General features: G+C 38.2%; 1 protein-coding gene across 1 annotated transcript; it reads right to left on the reverse strand.

Moving 5' to 3' along the window:
• Positions 1-268: 268 nt before the first annotated feature.
• LOC118011678 (importin subunit alpha-8-like) lies at positions 269-1,311 on the reverse strand. The gene is given in 1 exon segment (XM_035006539.1): positions 269-1,311. A coding segment is annotated over 1 exon segment (951 nt). The 3' UTR covers positions 269-360.
• Positions 1,312-16,886: the final 15,575 nt, after the last annotated feature.

Here is a 16,886-nt window from a genome sequence, read left to right on the forward strand (position 1 = left end):
CTGCCAACCTGCAGAGGACAGGCACTACAGAGGCCGGTGCTTTTCCTTGCCAACACTTTTCTGAATGTTCAGGTGATGGGGTTTCTTCTTGGGGGCATGGTACGTGGGTAGCTGCACAAACTGCATATATAATAGACTCATCCCAACATTCAGACCTCCCTGGGCCTTTGGACTCCTTCCACTACAGCATTCCAGGAAAACGCCAGCATTTCTTCCTCATTGACTTTTTTCTTTTTTCTTTTTTTTTTTTTTTTTTGATAGATGGAGGTGAAGGTGTCGAAAATTTTATTAACATTTAGTTTAAAAAGCTTTACACCTGTGCCATGCCAAGACATAGAAGGTTCTTAAAGAAGTTACCCATTAGGGTTTGCTCCTTGGTTTAGGAGTCGTGGGGCCTTGGTATTGCTTTGTTAAGTGGTTTAAGAATTCATGATCTTGGTCCAGGGCTGGTAATACTGTGCCACTTTCTTCTCCCTCAGAAAAATGGTTCTCGATAATGTTCAAAGCAGTCAGGGCAACCTGAGGGTTCTCATGAAGTTGCAAAGCCTCAATTTTATCAATGCCACCCATTTCCTCTATCAGAAGACACAGGTTTTCCTTCTCTGAAAGCTTCTCTGCTGCCTGGAGGATAAAAGAGATAACATCAAGGATGATGATAACAATTTTGGTGTCTTGGATGGTAAGCAGATTCACCAGTGGCTCCAGGACGCCAGAGTGGACAAGCTGGATCAACTGGTCTATGGTGCCTCCAGTTGTGAAGTTAGCCACGGTCCAAACGGCCTCTTTCTGGACTTTAAATTCTCCGTTTTTCAGCAGAGCCACCAAAGGAGGCAGCATGCCACAAGCTATCAGCCGCTGGATGTGCTGGCGAGGCCCTGCAGCCACGTTGCTCAAGGCCCAAGCTGCTTCCTTCTGGATGGAGGACTCGGGGTGCATCAGGAGCTGGGGCAACACATGCAGCATGCCTGCGTCGACGGCCACCTGGGTCTGGTGATCCGTTCCCGTGATGATGTTCCCCACAGTGCAGAGGGAGGGGGTCAAGACACTGAGCTCCGAGCTGCTCATGAGCTGGACCAGCCTGGGCAGGACCCCTGTGTTGACCACTTGGCCGATGCACTCATTGGAGCCATCAGTGAGGTAGGACAGGGCCCAGCAGGTGTCCAAGAGAACCTCGCCGTCTTGGTGCTGCAGGAGGTGGGATAGGACGGGCAACATCTGCTTCACAGCTTTCACAGAAGGGTAAGGGTTCTTGTTTCAGCACAAGTTTGAGGAGTCAATGACTCCACACCACCATTGACTCCACACCACCATTGGGTGTAGTGGTCAGTTTACTATATTTACATCATCCCCAGGTGGTTGAGCCAACACATTAAATCCCAAAACCCAGGTAAAGGCAAATGTATAGATGAATTTGACCCAGTCTAATCCTACAGTTTTCTTCTTTGGCTTAGTACCCTTAGAAACTATTCCTATATATGCTACACAGACTCCTACTGACAGAACTTGGCAAGGTGCTGAAACTCTTTGATACATGGACAATTTCCTCTGCCACCAGGCACTGTACTTTTTCATTCTTGCTCTCCTGTGTACCCCATTCTACTACTGTACGATCGTTTAGGCTTAGGCAAGTTATTCTGTGTATCTGAGCTTCATCTTTAAACTTCATAGGGTTGGTGCATGAAAAATAAATAAACAAATAAAACCACTAACACAGAAGAAGTGTACAACACATTGTAGCTTTTTCCCTTCTTTAAGGATCAACTTTGAACCAAATCCCCAGATTCAAGCAAAAAACAAAAAACAAAACAAAACAAAACAAAATCAACAGAGAATTCAACCACTTTATTAAATTCCTTCTTTTCTTAGGGCTAAGGAAATCTTAAATACGAAAAGAAAACAGTCCATTTTAGTTTCTCTCACACATAGCAAGTACTTCAAAATGCTATTTGTAGAATTAAATCCTAATCCAAAACTTGAAGCGGTGTAACTGTCCTTAGAATTTATTCTCCTTCAAGCATCTATGTCTGAAGAAAAAAATCCATAGGATTTCCAGACTTACCAGTAAAAGACAAATGTATCATAAATTGGTATTTTAATTACTCATGAGTGGGATTGATGCTGTGCCTTGAGTATACTTAACAGGTTTTGTTTTTCATGAAAGCCTTCATTTCTGTTGACATTGGCAATCAGATTATGAATCTTAGCTCCAGTGCGGTAATTATGTCAAACACAGCTTGGGAGGGTAAAAGTGTTCAGTAGAGAGCAGTTGCCCTTGTTCAGAAGGAACAAGCACAAAAAGGATAAATGCCTACTTATCAAATTCATCCTACTTGGGGAATGACAAAGTTTCTGTAGAGTCATAGGAATAAAACTGCTGTTAGAAACCTAATTTCCATCTTGTACAGAAGAAGCAAAGAGGACGGTAACAGCGGACAATAGAAAATTCATTTATTCACTAACGTTTTATTCTCCTCTTGCCTAGAAGAGAGTGTAAACATACTGTCTCCCCACATGTTTTAATTTATACTAATACTTTCACCAATTAAGCTGTTGGGGAACGCCCTTTTAAAAGCTGATGCATTTAGGACTAGCTTGCCATCGACTTGTGATGTCAATGTTAATTGCTTTAAGAACCTACAGTTTGGAGAAATACCCACATGCAAGTGTGGCTGAGGCTATGACCGTTCTTTTGGGAAGCAACTTCCTTAATAGCAAAAAGGTGCAGTGTACAAACACGTAGTCTAGAGCCATCTATTAGAAATTCGTTCATTCCAAATACTTCCCCAAAGTGTAAAATTGAGATACAAAATAACCATTCCATGATGTGCTTCACAAATGGACCAGATGTATTTCTCCATTCTTGCGGGAACCTGTGGAGTAGCCTTCCCACATGAGCTATCCCTATGCAGGAAAATAATTTCCTCCTACTTTTCCCACGAACTATGTTGCAATTTGCAGGACATTATGGGAAATTTGCCACAATAGGTGGGACACTCTGGGCTCTCGCTGGAATTTTGCAGGCATGCACTGCCATGGTTTGAAGCGGGGACCAAATATCTGCTTCACATGGTGAGACTGAACATATAATGCTTTGTGAGGGGACCAGGAGCCTGCCTCTCTTTTCCAAAGTCATTAGAACTGACAGTACAGCCCATTCATTTAGTCAAACTGCAGAGTAGAAAGGCATAACCATTAGCTACAGATAACCCTGCTGATTTAACAGTGCTGGAGACTGCAACATCATATTTCTGCACTGCCGGGGAGGAAAGGAGCTGGAGAACCCATCCAAAAATGGGTTCACCTCTTGAGAGAAACTCAAACTTCACCATTCTGCTTGCTCTGGACATCACAGAAGTTTTGAGCCGCTACAAATCCCCATAGTTCTTGCATTTCATTCACCTGGTGGGTCTGGTAGACCCAGAAGCAGAGAGAAGAACCTAAATTGTTTATGTAAACTGGGTTTCCATGTAGTCAAGGAAGAAATCTATTTTTAAGTCAATTTTCTCTTGGGAAGTAATGATTGCATGTAAAGGGGAAAAGGTTTTATGAACTGGAACATATAAAAAGCTCAATTTTATAAAACCCAAAATTTGGAAAAAAAAAAGATAATTTACAGAAGTTTTAAGAAACATTTGTCATTTACTTCAAGTGTTCTGAGACTTGTTTTGTTTTGTTTTGTTTCAAAATATACTATTGAAAAAATACATCAAAGTCTAAGAAAAGTCTACTGGGCGTATCTAAATGTAAGTGCCCAATAAAAACAGTTGATTTGACCAATTCCAAATGGTCAGCCTGAGCTTCCTCCTGTGACTTCTGTGTTAGTACTATGAGTCACCAGGACACAGAAGTTATGTCTCTATTATAAAAACAACCAGATAGATTACAAATGAAACAATTATACTACAATATGGTTGATCTAATCACGAACTGAGATTGGCTATAAATAGGAAATAATAAAAAATTTAGTCTGCACATAATGGTTCAATGGCAATCCTAGAGACATATGTATTATCAGAGATGATTTAAATTTTAAAAAAGGTTAAAGCCCTGACAAGTTATCACAGTGGTCTTTACTACGGGAATCTCCTAAGAGAAGAAGAAGGGGAAAAAAAACTATCGAATTAATCAAATCCCACTTCTGAGATTTTTTTAAATCTTAATAAAGAAACAAAGCCATAAATACTTTGAAAGAAGCCCCAAATTTCTCTAAACAGCTATATAAAATATTTTTTTTCTCATTTCTCCCTCATCCATCAACCCAGCCCTCTCTTGTCTTTTGCAGCTTCCCCCCACTAACATAAACACACACACACACACACACAACTAGTTTCTGCTAACGTTATTAATAATAAAGATCTAATTAACAAATAAAATCGATAAATCTAATTGACATATTTTTAGTGCTCGTCTTACTTGACCTCAAAAAAACATAGCCAACACTTGACTAGCCCTTTCTTGAAACATTCACTTCCTTTGTCTTCGGTAAATATCATCCTGATTTCCCTTCCACTCTGGCCATTCTCTGCAGACCACTACCTTCTCCCTGGATATGAATGTTAGCATTAAGTCACTCTTTCTTTTTACTACACACTCTCTTCCTACACAATCTTTTTGAAACTCATGCAGTTTTTATGGAGATAATTCACAAACTTAATTCTTCAGTCTAGACCTCCTACTTCAGGTCACCAACTGGCTTGACATGTTCACCCAGCTCACTTTCAGAACCACATCCTGAAGTTGCTCAGAACTGATCCTATAGTTCTTTATTCTAAATATGGTTTTCTTCCAATGTTTTTTGATGGTACCAACGATGATCTTGTTGTGCAAGCCAAAAACCTGAGACCACCTTTAACAGTTCTCCACCAATTCTTCGCCATATAACCAATCCAACCACAACTACTATAATATTTCCCCCTGATGTTTTATTGAATTCATCCACTTTGTCCATCTCTGATGACCCTACCCTCATTCACACTATCATTATATCCTATCTGGACCATTAAAATTGTCTCATAATAGCTTCCCACTCCTACCCTTGCACTTTTCAAACTAAAGCCACACTAAAGCCAGAGTCACGGAAGTAAATAAATAAATAAATTTGATTATGTCATTTGGTGCATAAAACACCTCAATAGTTTCTAGTTGCTCTTAGATAAAGACCAAGACTCTTAGTGGTTTCCCATCTACATACCTCATTAGCGTATCTTCTACACTCCCCCTCCCATATTGTCTGCTTCTGGCACACCTACCTTTTTTTCAGTTCCCATAACACACTACCTTTCCTCTTGCCTTATATGATATCTTCTCTGCTGAAAACTCTTCCTCTTGTCTCATCAATTCTCCCTGTAGATCTCAGGTTCAATGTCACTTCCTTGGAGAAGCCTTCCATGACCACCCTGACTAGGCCAAATTGCCCATCATATGCTCTTATAACAATATCCCTATACCTCTACCTTGTGGCACTTATCACAGTTATAATATGAAAGTAATCTGTTCCATGAGGTCAGTGAAGGGTCTGATATTACCTGCTCCAGCATATTGTAGGTCAATATTTATAGAATGAATGAATCCATGAATCAATATTTGTAGAATGAATGAATGAATGATTATTCTGGAAACTCTTATTCAACAAGGATGCTCCCTGCAAATATTGCTCAGCCAAAGAACAACTAGCTAAAGTGACCATAGAAAGTGACATTCATGGTGGAGCTAATATTGTTGGTGATTAAAGGGAAGATGGTGACAATGATAATGTTGATGATCATGGTGATGTTAGTTAATCCTCAATGAGCACATGGACAAAATACCAGTGTAATCCTCATTATAACCCTAGAAGTAAATATTCCTGTCCCCTTTTTATAAGGACACTGAAATTCAGAGTGCATTCAAAGGTGATTTATTGCAATCATTCAAAGGTGATTTATTGAACTACTATCATTAAAATTTGATGACCCTCTCAAGTATGTTTTTTTACTATTTTTATCTGTGAGGTAGAAGAGTATTTCTAACTCCTTTATCAATCCAATAATACTGAACCTGATATATTTAGTGCCCTAGGGGGTAACTGCTGACCTTTAAAAATTAGCTTATTCACAAACATTTCCAATAACTTAAATACATTGTTGTTCATCATCAGTAAGTGGAACTCTGTTTTTCGGTACTGCAAAAACACTTACTTAGAATGTAATGTGTCCAGAAAGTTAAGTAGTGAGTCAACTTGAATTTTTTCTTACTATAGTGTTCTCTCTAAAAACCTGGTGAAATTCTTGCTTAAGGTAAAGAAATGGTTTAACTTTTTATAACACTAAAATAGAAACTCTATTCCTGGTGTTGAAGGTAGGACTAAACAAACTTTAATAATAGGTCTATCTAGAAATAAAGAGTGGATTTATTATTCACTTGACTCTCTTTTACATGTCTCTGATAAATGGTTTCATATTTGTGATTCCAAAAGAGGTAACAGTAAAACACATTGTCATAATATAAAATGTACTGAAGAAATTAAAAATCAGTAACAACACTAATTATTCCTTTCTTGTACACTCACCTTCAGAGGCCTCTGATCACTTGCAATGACATAGTTACTCTATGGTGAAGCAGAATAAGTACTGATAAACCAAAACCATGACTTCTCGATATAAAATAAACTCTAATGTCAGAGTTTGCTAAACTCTAAGTGTCAGAAAAGGATTTCTCCAACTTCGACCAACAGTCCAGGATGGTATTGCAAAATTTTTCCAACATAGGTACAATTTTTCCCCAATCTTCCCAGCCTTTGCTGGTGATAAATTATTTTATATGAACCTTCTGTCATCTAAATTTTTAGAGTATTTAATTTACAATATTAACTATTTGGATAAACCTGTGAAAATGACAGCTGATCCTGTTTTAAGAAACGTGTCACTCTGTCTCACAAGAAGTCATGCAATACTGAGACCTAATGATGGCTTTACAACTGTTTTCCAGCATATTTTTACATTGCATGCATTTTCACTTCCAGCCACGAATCCAGTACTTAACAAGACAGAAAATTAATAATTCAGCTGAACATGTTTCACCAGGTTATGCAGGCACATGCTAACTCCCCAGATGATTGAGCTTTATTTCATTTTCTAGACAGAGATTTTAAGTCATCTGCTACTATGACCAAGGCAACAGAGATTGTGATGCACCAAAAGGTACAATAGGTATGCGCCTCCAACGTGCTTTTTTCCGAGTCACGGGAAACGGGAGAGGAGGAGGAGTTTGGAGAGGGGCGTGCCATGCTGACACTCCATCCCCTGGCAACTTGTTCCATCCTACCTTTCTATTGCAGCACATATGGCTCAGACCATACTGATCTGAGGTCCCTCCAACACGTAGTAATAAGCAGAGAAAGTGAGGAATTATGTGTTAGCCTTCTCTTTGAGTTTCTCGGCTTTGGAGATTTTCTCTAAGAGTATTATTTAAAAGTTGTTAATTTCCTTTTATAACAGTTTTTTTTTAATGGAAGAAATTCCTCATAGAAGTGTAAAGGAGATGGCAGGATTGACTCTAAAGGTTCTAAAGATGTGTAAATACTTAATTGTGGACTTTTTGAAATGCAGATTATGCAAATACTCTTCGAGGCATTTAAAACATATTATTGAGCCAACTGACTATACTAACTGTATTTGGTGCTATTAGAATCTGCCTCTAAAACACAAATTGGATAGGGGCGCCTGGGTGGTTCAGTTGGTTAAACGACTGCCTTCGGCTCAGGTCATGATCCTGGAGTCCCGGGATCGAGTCCCACATCGGGCTCCCTGCTCAGTGGGGGGTCTGCTTCTCCCTCTGACCCTCCTCCCTCTCATGCTCTCTGTCTCTCATTCTCTCTCTCTCAAATAAATAAATAAAATCTTTAAAAAAGATGCAAATTGGATATTTTAAGTAATACTGTTTACCTAGTAGATTATAAGGATTCCACCAGGGCTATTATAGTCTATGTGTAAATATTTAGAACATATGTTGAAAATTAGCAGTCCGGGGCCCAAGAAAAATCTTTATGCACAGGTCTTCCTCAGAGCAGACAGAAATCAAACTGCAATTTAAAAAATCAGATACACCTTCAGTGACCCACCATCGTACTTAGCAACAGGAGACATTCTCTAATTTCCCTGAATATCAGGTCACTAGGCCGCTCTTGCATCCACCACGGCAAAATGGTTTGGGACTCCTTCTTCTCTGGAAAAGTTTTAAACAGCAGGTTCCTTTACAGGCTAGAAGTTTTAAACAGCAGGTTCCTTTACAGGCTATTAGTCAGTTCTGCCTTGTCTTCTGGGTAGTTTAGAGCTTAAGTTCTGACTTAAGTATGATAAATTCTACCACCTTGAAAGGCAAGCACCACTAGGCATATAATCTCAGCCCTTCCCTATGTTATTAGCATGCATGTCAAAAGAAAAATGCATTTTAAATAATTTATTTAGAAGGTAAAAGGGATAGGATGATTTTATTCACCTAGAATAATGTAAGCAAATAATTAAGTCTTGTGTAGTATGTACATAAACCATGTCACTTTCTCTCCTTTAATATATTAAAGTAAAATTATAATTTTAAAATAAACATATTTCGTAATGAGAGCCTCTCCTTTTTTTGCATTTCACACAGTGACGACATAATAGATATGGTGTAATAGTTTAAATATAAAAATATTTTCAAGTCCTAAGTTCAGAGTGACAACTTTAAATTATTTATCATTGATTTGTGAGATTCCGGTGTATTCTATGTAATATATTTGTCTAACTGAGCAGAGGGCTCTCCAAGACAATTAAATACAGAGGAAAATAAGTATTCAACAGTAAGGGGTATGTGAAGATCAATGCTTATTCCAGTTACAAACGACTTTGTAACTTTTGAGTGGAGAGTAAAATAGTCAGGGGTGGGTTACTTAAAGCTGTTCCTGATCTGAAAATGTTTCTGGTTGCATACTCCATGCATCTCCACAAGGAAGGGACATAAATGAATGAAGAAGAAATTCAAAGCTGATTCAGAAGTGCTAGTTTTGACTATAACCCAAACTGTTGGTTACAAGCAAGATTGCCTGAGTAAAATTAACTCCCAAAATAACAGGAGAAACCCATTTTAAAAGCATATCTGGGACCCTGCTTTTGAAAGGGGACAATATTATATCAATCTTCACAAACAACAGTTAACTCAATAAATATATTGAAAACAAGTACATATGGATGAAATTTCCTTGACATCATTTAAAAATAATTAAGGGCGGGAAATACTTGGGATAGAAAGCATTTGGGATTTTATTGAAAACAAGCCATTTGTAAAATAACTGGAGATGTTTAATGAGCTTAAAATGTAGGCGTGTTGGCACATCTTCCTTTTGGATTAATAAACTTTTTATTACTAGAGCCTGGTGGGTACACATTCTTCAGATCTAGTGTCAGCATTACCCTCCTTCAAGAACGAACCCTGGGGCCAGCCCACCGCATCTATAGTGTCCTTAAGTAAGGGAAATCCTGGGAAAACAAGCGAGGGCAGGAGGAGGATCATCGCAAAAACAAGGTCATATAATGATACAATTTTTCTCATGCATTGACTTGCTCTTAGAATTAAGCAGCATGAGAGAAAGGACTTGAACTTTGGATGTTTAATCAAAATAACAGCCTTTCTCCAAAGGTCTAAATGATTTTAAATGTACCTATCCTGCTAGGATAACCTATAATCATTGGGTTTGAGCAATTTAAAGGCAGTGATACAAAAACAAAAGGTCACAGACTCTTACCTACTTCTGTGTCAGTCATATTCTACAAAATGCTAGTTACTCTGGGCACTGTTTTCTTAAGTATAGGGTCCAAGGAGTTTACTAAACAAAAACTAGCTTAAAAAAAATAACCTAAGAAAATACAGCTTCCTGGGACCCATGACCAAGAATCTATACCTTAAGGTACACTTGGATATCAAATTTTCCATCCCCCAAAGACACCCTTTGTAGATCAGAAAATAGATCTGCAATAGTGACTATTTTGTGACAACCCTTAGAAATGTGGCATTTGGGTGCCTGGGTGGCTCAGTCGTTAAGTGTCTGCCTTTGGCTCAGGTCGTGATCCCAGGGTCCTGGGATCGAGTCCCGCATTGGGCTCCTTGCTCAGTGGGAGGCCTGCTTCTCCCTCTCCCACTCCTCCTGTTTGTGTTTCTGCTCTCACTATCTCTCTCTGTCAAATAAATAAGTAAAATCTAAAAAAAAAAGAAAAGAAAAGAAATGTGGCATTTTACCTAATTTAACAGAATCAAAATCTATCAAAACAACTAAGCGTCCATTCCCAAAACAAATGCCAAATGCATTCAGAGTTTATGCAGAAAAGAGCGTTAGGCGGGAGAAGGCAAATGTCCTGGAAGAATGAGACTTGAAATTGTCCCTGGGAGATTTATAGGGTTGGGAGAGGCAAAAAGACGAAAAAGAAACTACAACACAGGGCAAAGAGTGAAAAACAAGAATCAAAGTGTAAGAACCAGTATGCTGAGGGCAGAGAGATGAATTTCAGCAGGATGAGGAGTGCTTTCGAGGAAACTGAAATACACGGGTGAATAAAAAGTAGGAAGGTCTTTAAAACTAAGCAAAAAAGGCAGGACATCATGCAATAGGAGATAGATCACAGGTTTTGTGTTCAGAAATGCCACGATGGAATGGACGTCTTAAAATTATTAGTGTCGAGGTACAAGTATGTCAAATGGATTTAAGACACACTTGAGGAAGGAAAATGAACTAGGATATTATTGCAGAATTATAAGCATAAGGTGATTAGGAAGACCAAAGCCAACAGAGCAAGAAACATCACCAAAATGTGGAAGACCAGCATAGTCAACTAATAAAGAGAGATCTGCACCTACTAAAATGGGAAAAGCATGGACTGAGTTTAAATCGTCACTTCATTATTTATTAACTCTATGACCATAATTAGGTCACATAATCCCTTCAAAACCTTACTTTCCTGATCTGTAAACTAGGCATAAAAATGCTACCGTGCAGAGTTGTAAGAAGTGAGGAAATGAATATAAAGCACCTGGAAATAAATAAATAAATAAATAAATAAATAAATAAATAAATAAATAAATAGTAGCTGTTGTTATTGAGAAACCATAGAATTTAAAAATGTGGAATATTTGTCATTTCCACCGTAAACAAAAATGTCTTTAATGATTCACTCGCTGACCCTAATGGATATCCTTCTGTGGAAAGAACTGAATTATGGGGTCCCATTTGATGAATACTTTTAATCATCACTTGCTAAAAAATTGAAGTTATTTTCTATTCTGCTTCTTACTATGACTCTTTTTCAAACCAATGGCTGCTAAGTGAGTGAGAACCTGGCTTTCTCTTTTCTTTTCCTATCCTTATCTTCATTATTTTCTTCCTTCTGTTTAGTTTGGGTCTGATTTTCTCCTCTCTTACTCCTTTCTTTAGGTTAAGATTACATTGTGGTTTTGAAATTGTTCTTGGTTTCTAATTCAAGCATTTAATGTTATGTATTTCCCTCTAATCACTGCTTTGGCTCTGTCCCATAAATCTTGATATGTTCTGTTTTCATTCAATTTAAAGTATTTTCTTTTTTTTTAAAGACTATATTTATTTATTTGACAGAGAGAGACACAACGAGAGAGGGAATATAAGCAGGGGGAGTGAGAGAGGGAGAAGCAGGCTCCCCACTGAGCAGGGACCCCGATGAGGGGCTCGATCCCAGGACCCTGGGATCATGACCTGAGCCTAAGGCAGACGCTTAACGACTGAGCCACCCAGGTGCCCCTAAAGTATTTTCTAATTTCTTTCATGGCTTCCTCTTTGACACCTGAGTTATTTAGAAGGATAGTATTTATTTACAAGTATTGGGAGATTTTCTACATATCATTCTGTTACTGATTTACAGTTTAATTCCACTGTGGTCAGAGAAGCTACTTCGTATAATTTCAATTCTTTTAAATAAGTTTAGGTAGAGACCATAGAATATGGTCTATACATGCACTTGTAAAAACTACATACTCTGCTATTCTTGGGTGCTGTGTTCAAAAATGTGTCATAGTGTTTATGTCTTCTATCTCCTTAGTGATTTCCTGTTTGCTTTTTCTATCAGTTACTGAGGGAAGAGCGTTGACATAGTCAATGAATTGAGGATTGGTCTATCTCTCTTTCTAAGCCTATCATTTTTTGCTTCATGTATTTGGAAGCTGTATTATTAGGTAAATTATTTAGAATTGTGGTGTCTTTTTGATGAATTGAAACTTTTATCATTATGTAGTGTCTATCTTTACCCCTTGCTTTGAAAGATATTTTATCTGATTTTAATATAACGTTCATTTGATTAGGATTTACACTGTATATCTTTTTAAATCCTTTAACTTTTAAACTATTTGTCTTTATATTTAAAATGAGTTTCTTGTAAATAACAGATCATTGAGTCTTGCTGTTTTATCAATATATCTTTTAAATGTAGAATTTAGATAATTTGTTTAATACAATTATTGGTCTGATTGGTTTAAAATCTACTATCTTGTTAGATGTATTGTCTGCTTAAATTGTACTTTCTCTCTTTCTTTGCCTTATTTTTTATAATTGCATTTCATCTCCACTATTGGATTATTAGTTGTGCCTCTTTTTTGGGTGATGGTGTGCATAAGATTTACAATATACATATTTAACTGGTCACAATCTATCTTTTTTATTTTTTATTTTTTCAAAATTTTATTCAAATTCTAGTTAGTTAATGTGTAGCATAATATTAGTTTTAGGAGTAGAATTTAGTGATACTTTATGTGGAAAACCCAAAAGACTCCACCCCAAAACTGCTAGAACTCATACAGGAATTCAGTAAAGTGGCAGGATATAAAATCAAGGCACAGAAATCAGTGGCATTCCTATACACCAACAAGACAGAAGAAAGAGAAATTAAGGAGTCAATCCCATTTACAATTGCACCCAAAACCATAAGATACCTAGGAATAAATCTAACCAAAGAGGCAAAGAATCTGCACTCAGAAAACTATAGAATATTCATGAAAGAAATTGAGGAAGACACAAAAAAATGGAACAACGTTCCATGCTCATGGATTGGAAGAACAAATATTGTGAAGATGTCAATGCTACCTAGAGCAATCTACACATTTAATGCAATCACTATCAAAATACCATCCACTTTCTTCAAAGAAATGGAAGAAATAATCCTAAAATTTGTATGAAACCAGAAAAGACCCCGAATAGCCAGAGGAATGTTGAAAAAGAAAAGCAAAGCTGGTGGCATCACAATTCCGGACTTCCAGCTCTATTACAAAGGTGTCATCATCAAGACAGTATGGTACTGGCACAAAAACAGACACATAGATCAATGGAACAGAATAGAGAGCCCAGAAATGGACCCTCAACTCTATGGTCAACTCATCTTTGACAAAGCAGGAAAGAATGTCCAATGGAACAAAGACAGTCTCTTCAACAAATGGTGTTGGGAAAATTGGACAGCCCTATACAGAAGAATGAAACTGGACCATTTCCTTACACCACACACAAAAATAGACTCAAAATGGTTGAAAGACCTAAATGTGAGACAGGAATCCATAAAAATCCTTGAAGAGAACACAGGCAGCAACCTCTTCGACCTCAGCCACAGCAACTTCTTCCTAGAAACATCGCCAAAGTCAAGGGAAGCAAGGGCAAAAATGAACTACTGGGACTTCATCGGGATAAAAAGCTTTTACACAGCAAAGGAAACAGTCAACAAAACCAAAAGACAACCGACAGAATGGGAGAAGATATTTGCAAATGACATATCAGATAAAGGGCTAGTATCCAAAATCTATAAAGAACTTACCAAACTCAATACCCAAAGAATAAATAATCCAATCAAGAAATGGGCAGAAGACATGAACAGACATTTTTCCAAAGAAGACATCCAAATGGCCAATAGACACATGAAAAAGTGCTCAACATCGCTTGGCATCAGGGAAATCCAAATCAAAACCTCAATGAGATACCACCTCACACCTGTCAGAATGGCTAAAATTAACAAGTCAGGAAATGACAGATGTTGGCGAGGATGCAGAGAAAGGGGAACCCTCCTACACTGCTGGGGGGAATGCAAGCTGGTGCAGCCACTCTGGAAAACAGGATGGAGGTTCCTCAAAAAGTTGAAAATAGGGCGCCTGGGTGGCTCAGTTGGTTAAGCGACTGCCTTCGGCTCAGGTCATGATCCTGGAGTCCCTGGATCGAGTCCCGCATCGGGCTCCCTGCTCAGCAGGGGGTCTGCTTCTCCCTCTGACCCTCCCCCCTCTCATGTGCTCTCTCTCATTCTCTCTCTCTCAAATAAATAAATAAAATCTTAAAAAAAAGAAAAGTTGAAAATAGAGCTACCATATGATCCAGCAATTGCACTACTGGGTATTTACCCCAAAGATACAAATGTAGGGATCCGAAGGGGTAAGTGCACCCCAATGTTTATAGCACCAATGTCCACAATAGCCAAACTATGGAAAGAGCCAAGATGTCCCTCGAGAGATGAATGGATAAAAAAGATATTCCATATACAATGGAATATTATGCAGCCATCAAAAAAAAAAAAAAAAACGAAATCTTGCCATTTGCAACAACGTGGATGGAACTAGAGGGTATTATGCTAAGTGAAATAAGTCAATCAGGAAAGACAAGTATCATATGATCTCACTGATATGAGGAATTCTTAATCTGAGGAAACAAACTGAGTGTTGCTGGAGTGGTGGGGGCTGGGAGGGATGGGATGACTAGGTGATGGACATTGCGGAGGATATGTGCTATGGTGAGCACTGTGACTTGTGTAAGACCGATGAATCACAGACCTGTACTTCTGAAACAAATAATACATTATATGCTAAAAAAAAAAAAGAAAAAGAAGAAGATAGTAGGAAGAGAAAAACGAAGGGGGGGAAATCGGAGGGGGAGACAAACCATGAGAGACTATGGACTCTGAGAAACAAACTGAGGGTTTTAGAGGGGAGGGGAGTGGGGGGATGGGTTAGCGCAGTGATGGCTATTAAGCAGGGCACGTATTGCATGGAGCACTGGGTGTTATACGCAAACAATGAATCATGGAACACTACATCAAAAACTAATGATGTAATGTATGGTGGCTAACATAATAAAATTAAATTAATTTTTAAAAAAGGAGTAGAATTTAATGATTCATCACTTACATACAATACCCAGTGCTCAATACAGGTGCCTTCCTTAATACCTGTTACCCAGTTAGCCCATCCACTGCCCACCTCCCCTCGAGCAACCCTCAGTTTGTTCTCTATAGTTAAGAGTCTCTTATGGTTTACTTCCCTCTCTTTTTTTTTTCCCTTCTCCTTTGTTCATCTGGTTTGTTTCTTAAATTCCACATATAAGCGAAATCATATGGTATTTGTCTTTCTCTGACTGATTTATTTCACTTAACATAATATACTCTAGCTCCATCCATGTCAATGCAAATGGCAAGATCTCATTCTTTTTGATGGCTGAATAATATGCCATTGTGTATATATGCAACAGCTTCTTTATCCACTCATCAGTTGATGGATGTTTGGGCCCTTTCCATAATTTGGTTATTGATATGCTGCTATAAACCTCGGGGTGATGTGCCCCTTTGAATCAGTATTTTTGTTATCTTTTGGGTAAATATCTAGTAGTGTAATAGCTGGGTCATAAGACACAATCTATCTTTAAGTAAACTATACCATTCACACTTAGAAAAATCTTACAGCAGGGCGCCTGCGTGGCTCAGTTGGTTAAGCAACTGCCTTCGGCTCAGGTCATGATCCTGGAGTCCCGGGATCGAATCCCACATCAGGCTCCCTGCTCAGCAGGGGGTCTGCTTCTCCCTCTGCCCTCTTCCCTCTCGTGTTCTCTCTCATTCTCTCTCTCTCAAATAAATAAATAAAATCTTTAAAAAAAAAAAAGAAAGAAAGAAAAATCTTACAGCAACAGGGGCACTTGGGTGCCTCAGGCAGTTAAGCGTCTACCTTCAGCTCAGGCCATGATCTTGGGGTCCTGGGATTGAACCCTGCATTGGTCTCCCTGCTCAGCAGGGTGCCTGCTTCTCCCTCTCCCTCTGCCCTTCCCCCCCAACTTGTGCTCGATCTCTCTCTCTCAAATAAATATTTTAAAAATTAAAAAAAAATCTCACAGCAATGTAGTTCCAATCCCTCCTTCCCATTTGTTATGTTATATACCCAGAAACTGGATTGCTGAATCATATGGTAGTTCTATTTATAATTTTTTGAGAAATGTCCATATTGTTTTCTATAGTGGTTGTACCAATTTACATTCCCACCAACAGTGTACCGGGGTTCCCTTTATCTACATCCCACAATATTTGTTATCTGCTGTCTGTTTGATAATAGACCACCTATTAGGTGTAAAGTGATATTCCATTGTGGTTTTCATTACCATTTCTCTGATGATTAGTGTTCTTGAGCAGCTTTTCATACCTTTTGGCCATTTGTATCTTCTTTGAAAAATGTCTATTCAAGTCCTTTGCCCTGCCATTTGTGACAACATGGATCAACTTGGAGGACATTATGCTAAGTGAAAAAAGCCAGATACACAAGATAAATACTGTATGATCTCACTTATATGTGCAGTCTAAAAAAAGTCAAGGTTCCATAGAAGTAGATATTAGAATAGTGATTGCCAGGACTTGGAGGTGGGGGAAATGAGAAGATGTTGATCAAAAGATATAAACTTTCAGTTATAATATGAATAACTTCTAGGGACCTAACATACAGAGTGGTGATTATAATTAATAATACTGCATTGTATACTTGAAATTTGCTAAGAAAGTAAATATTAAGTGTTCTCACCACAAGAGGAAGGAAGGAAGGAAGGAAGGAAGGAAGGAAGGAAGGAAGGAAGG

The sequence above is a fragment of the Mirounga leonina genome, unplaced genomic scaffold, assembly GCF_011800145.1.
Source record: "Mirounga leonina isolate KUSES-001 unplaced genomic scaffold, KU_Mleo_1.0 Mir_151, whole genome shotgun sequence".
NCBI lineage: Eukaryota > Metazoa > Chordata > Mammalia > Carnivora > Phocidae > Mirounga > Mirounga leonina.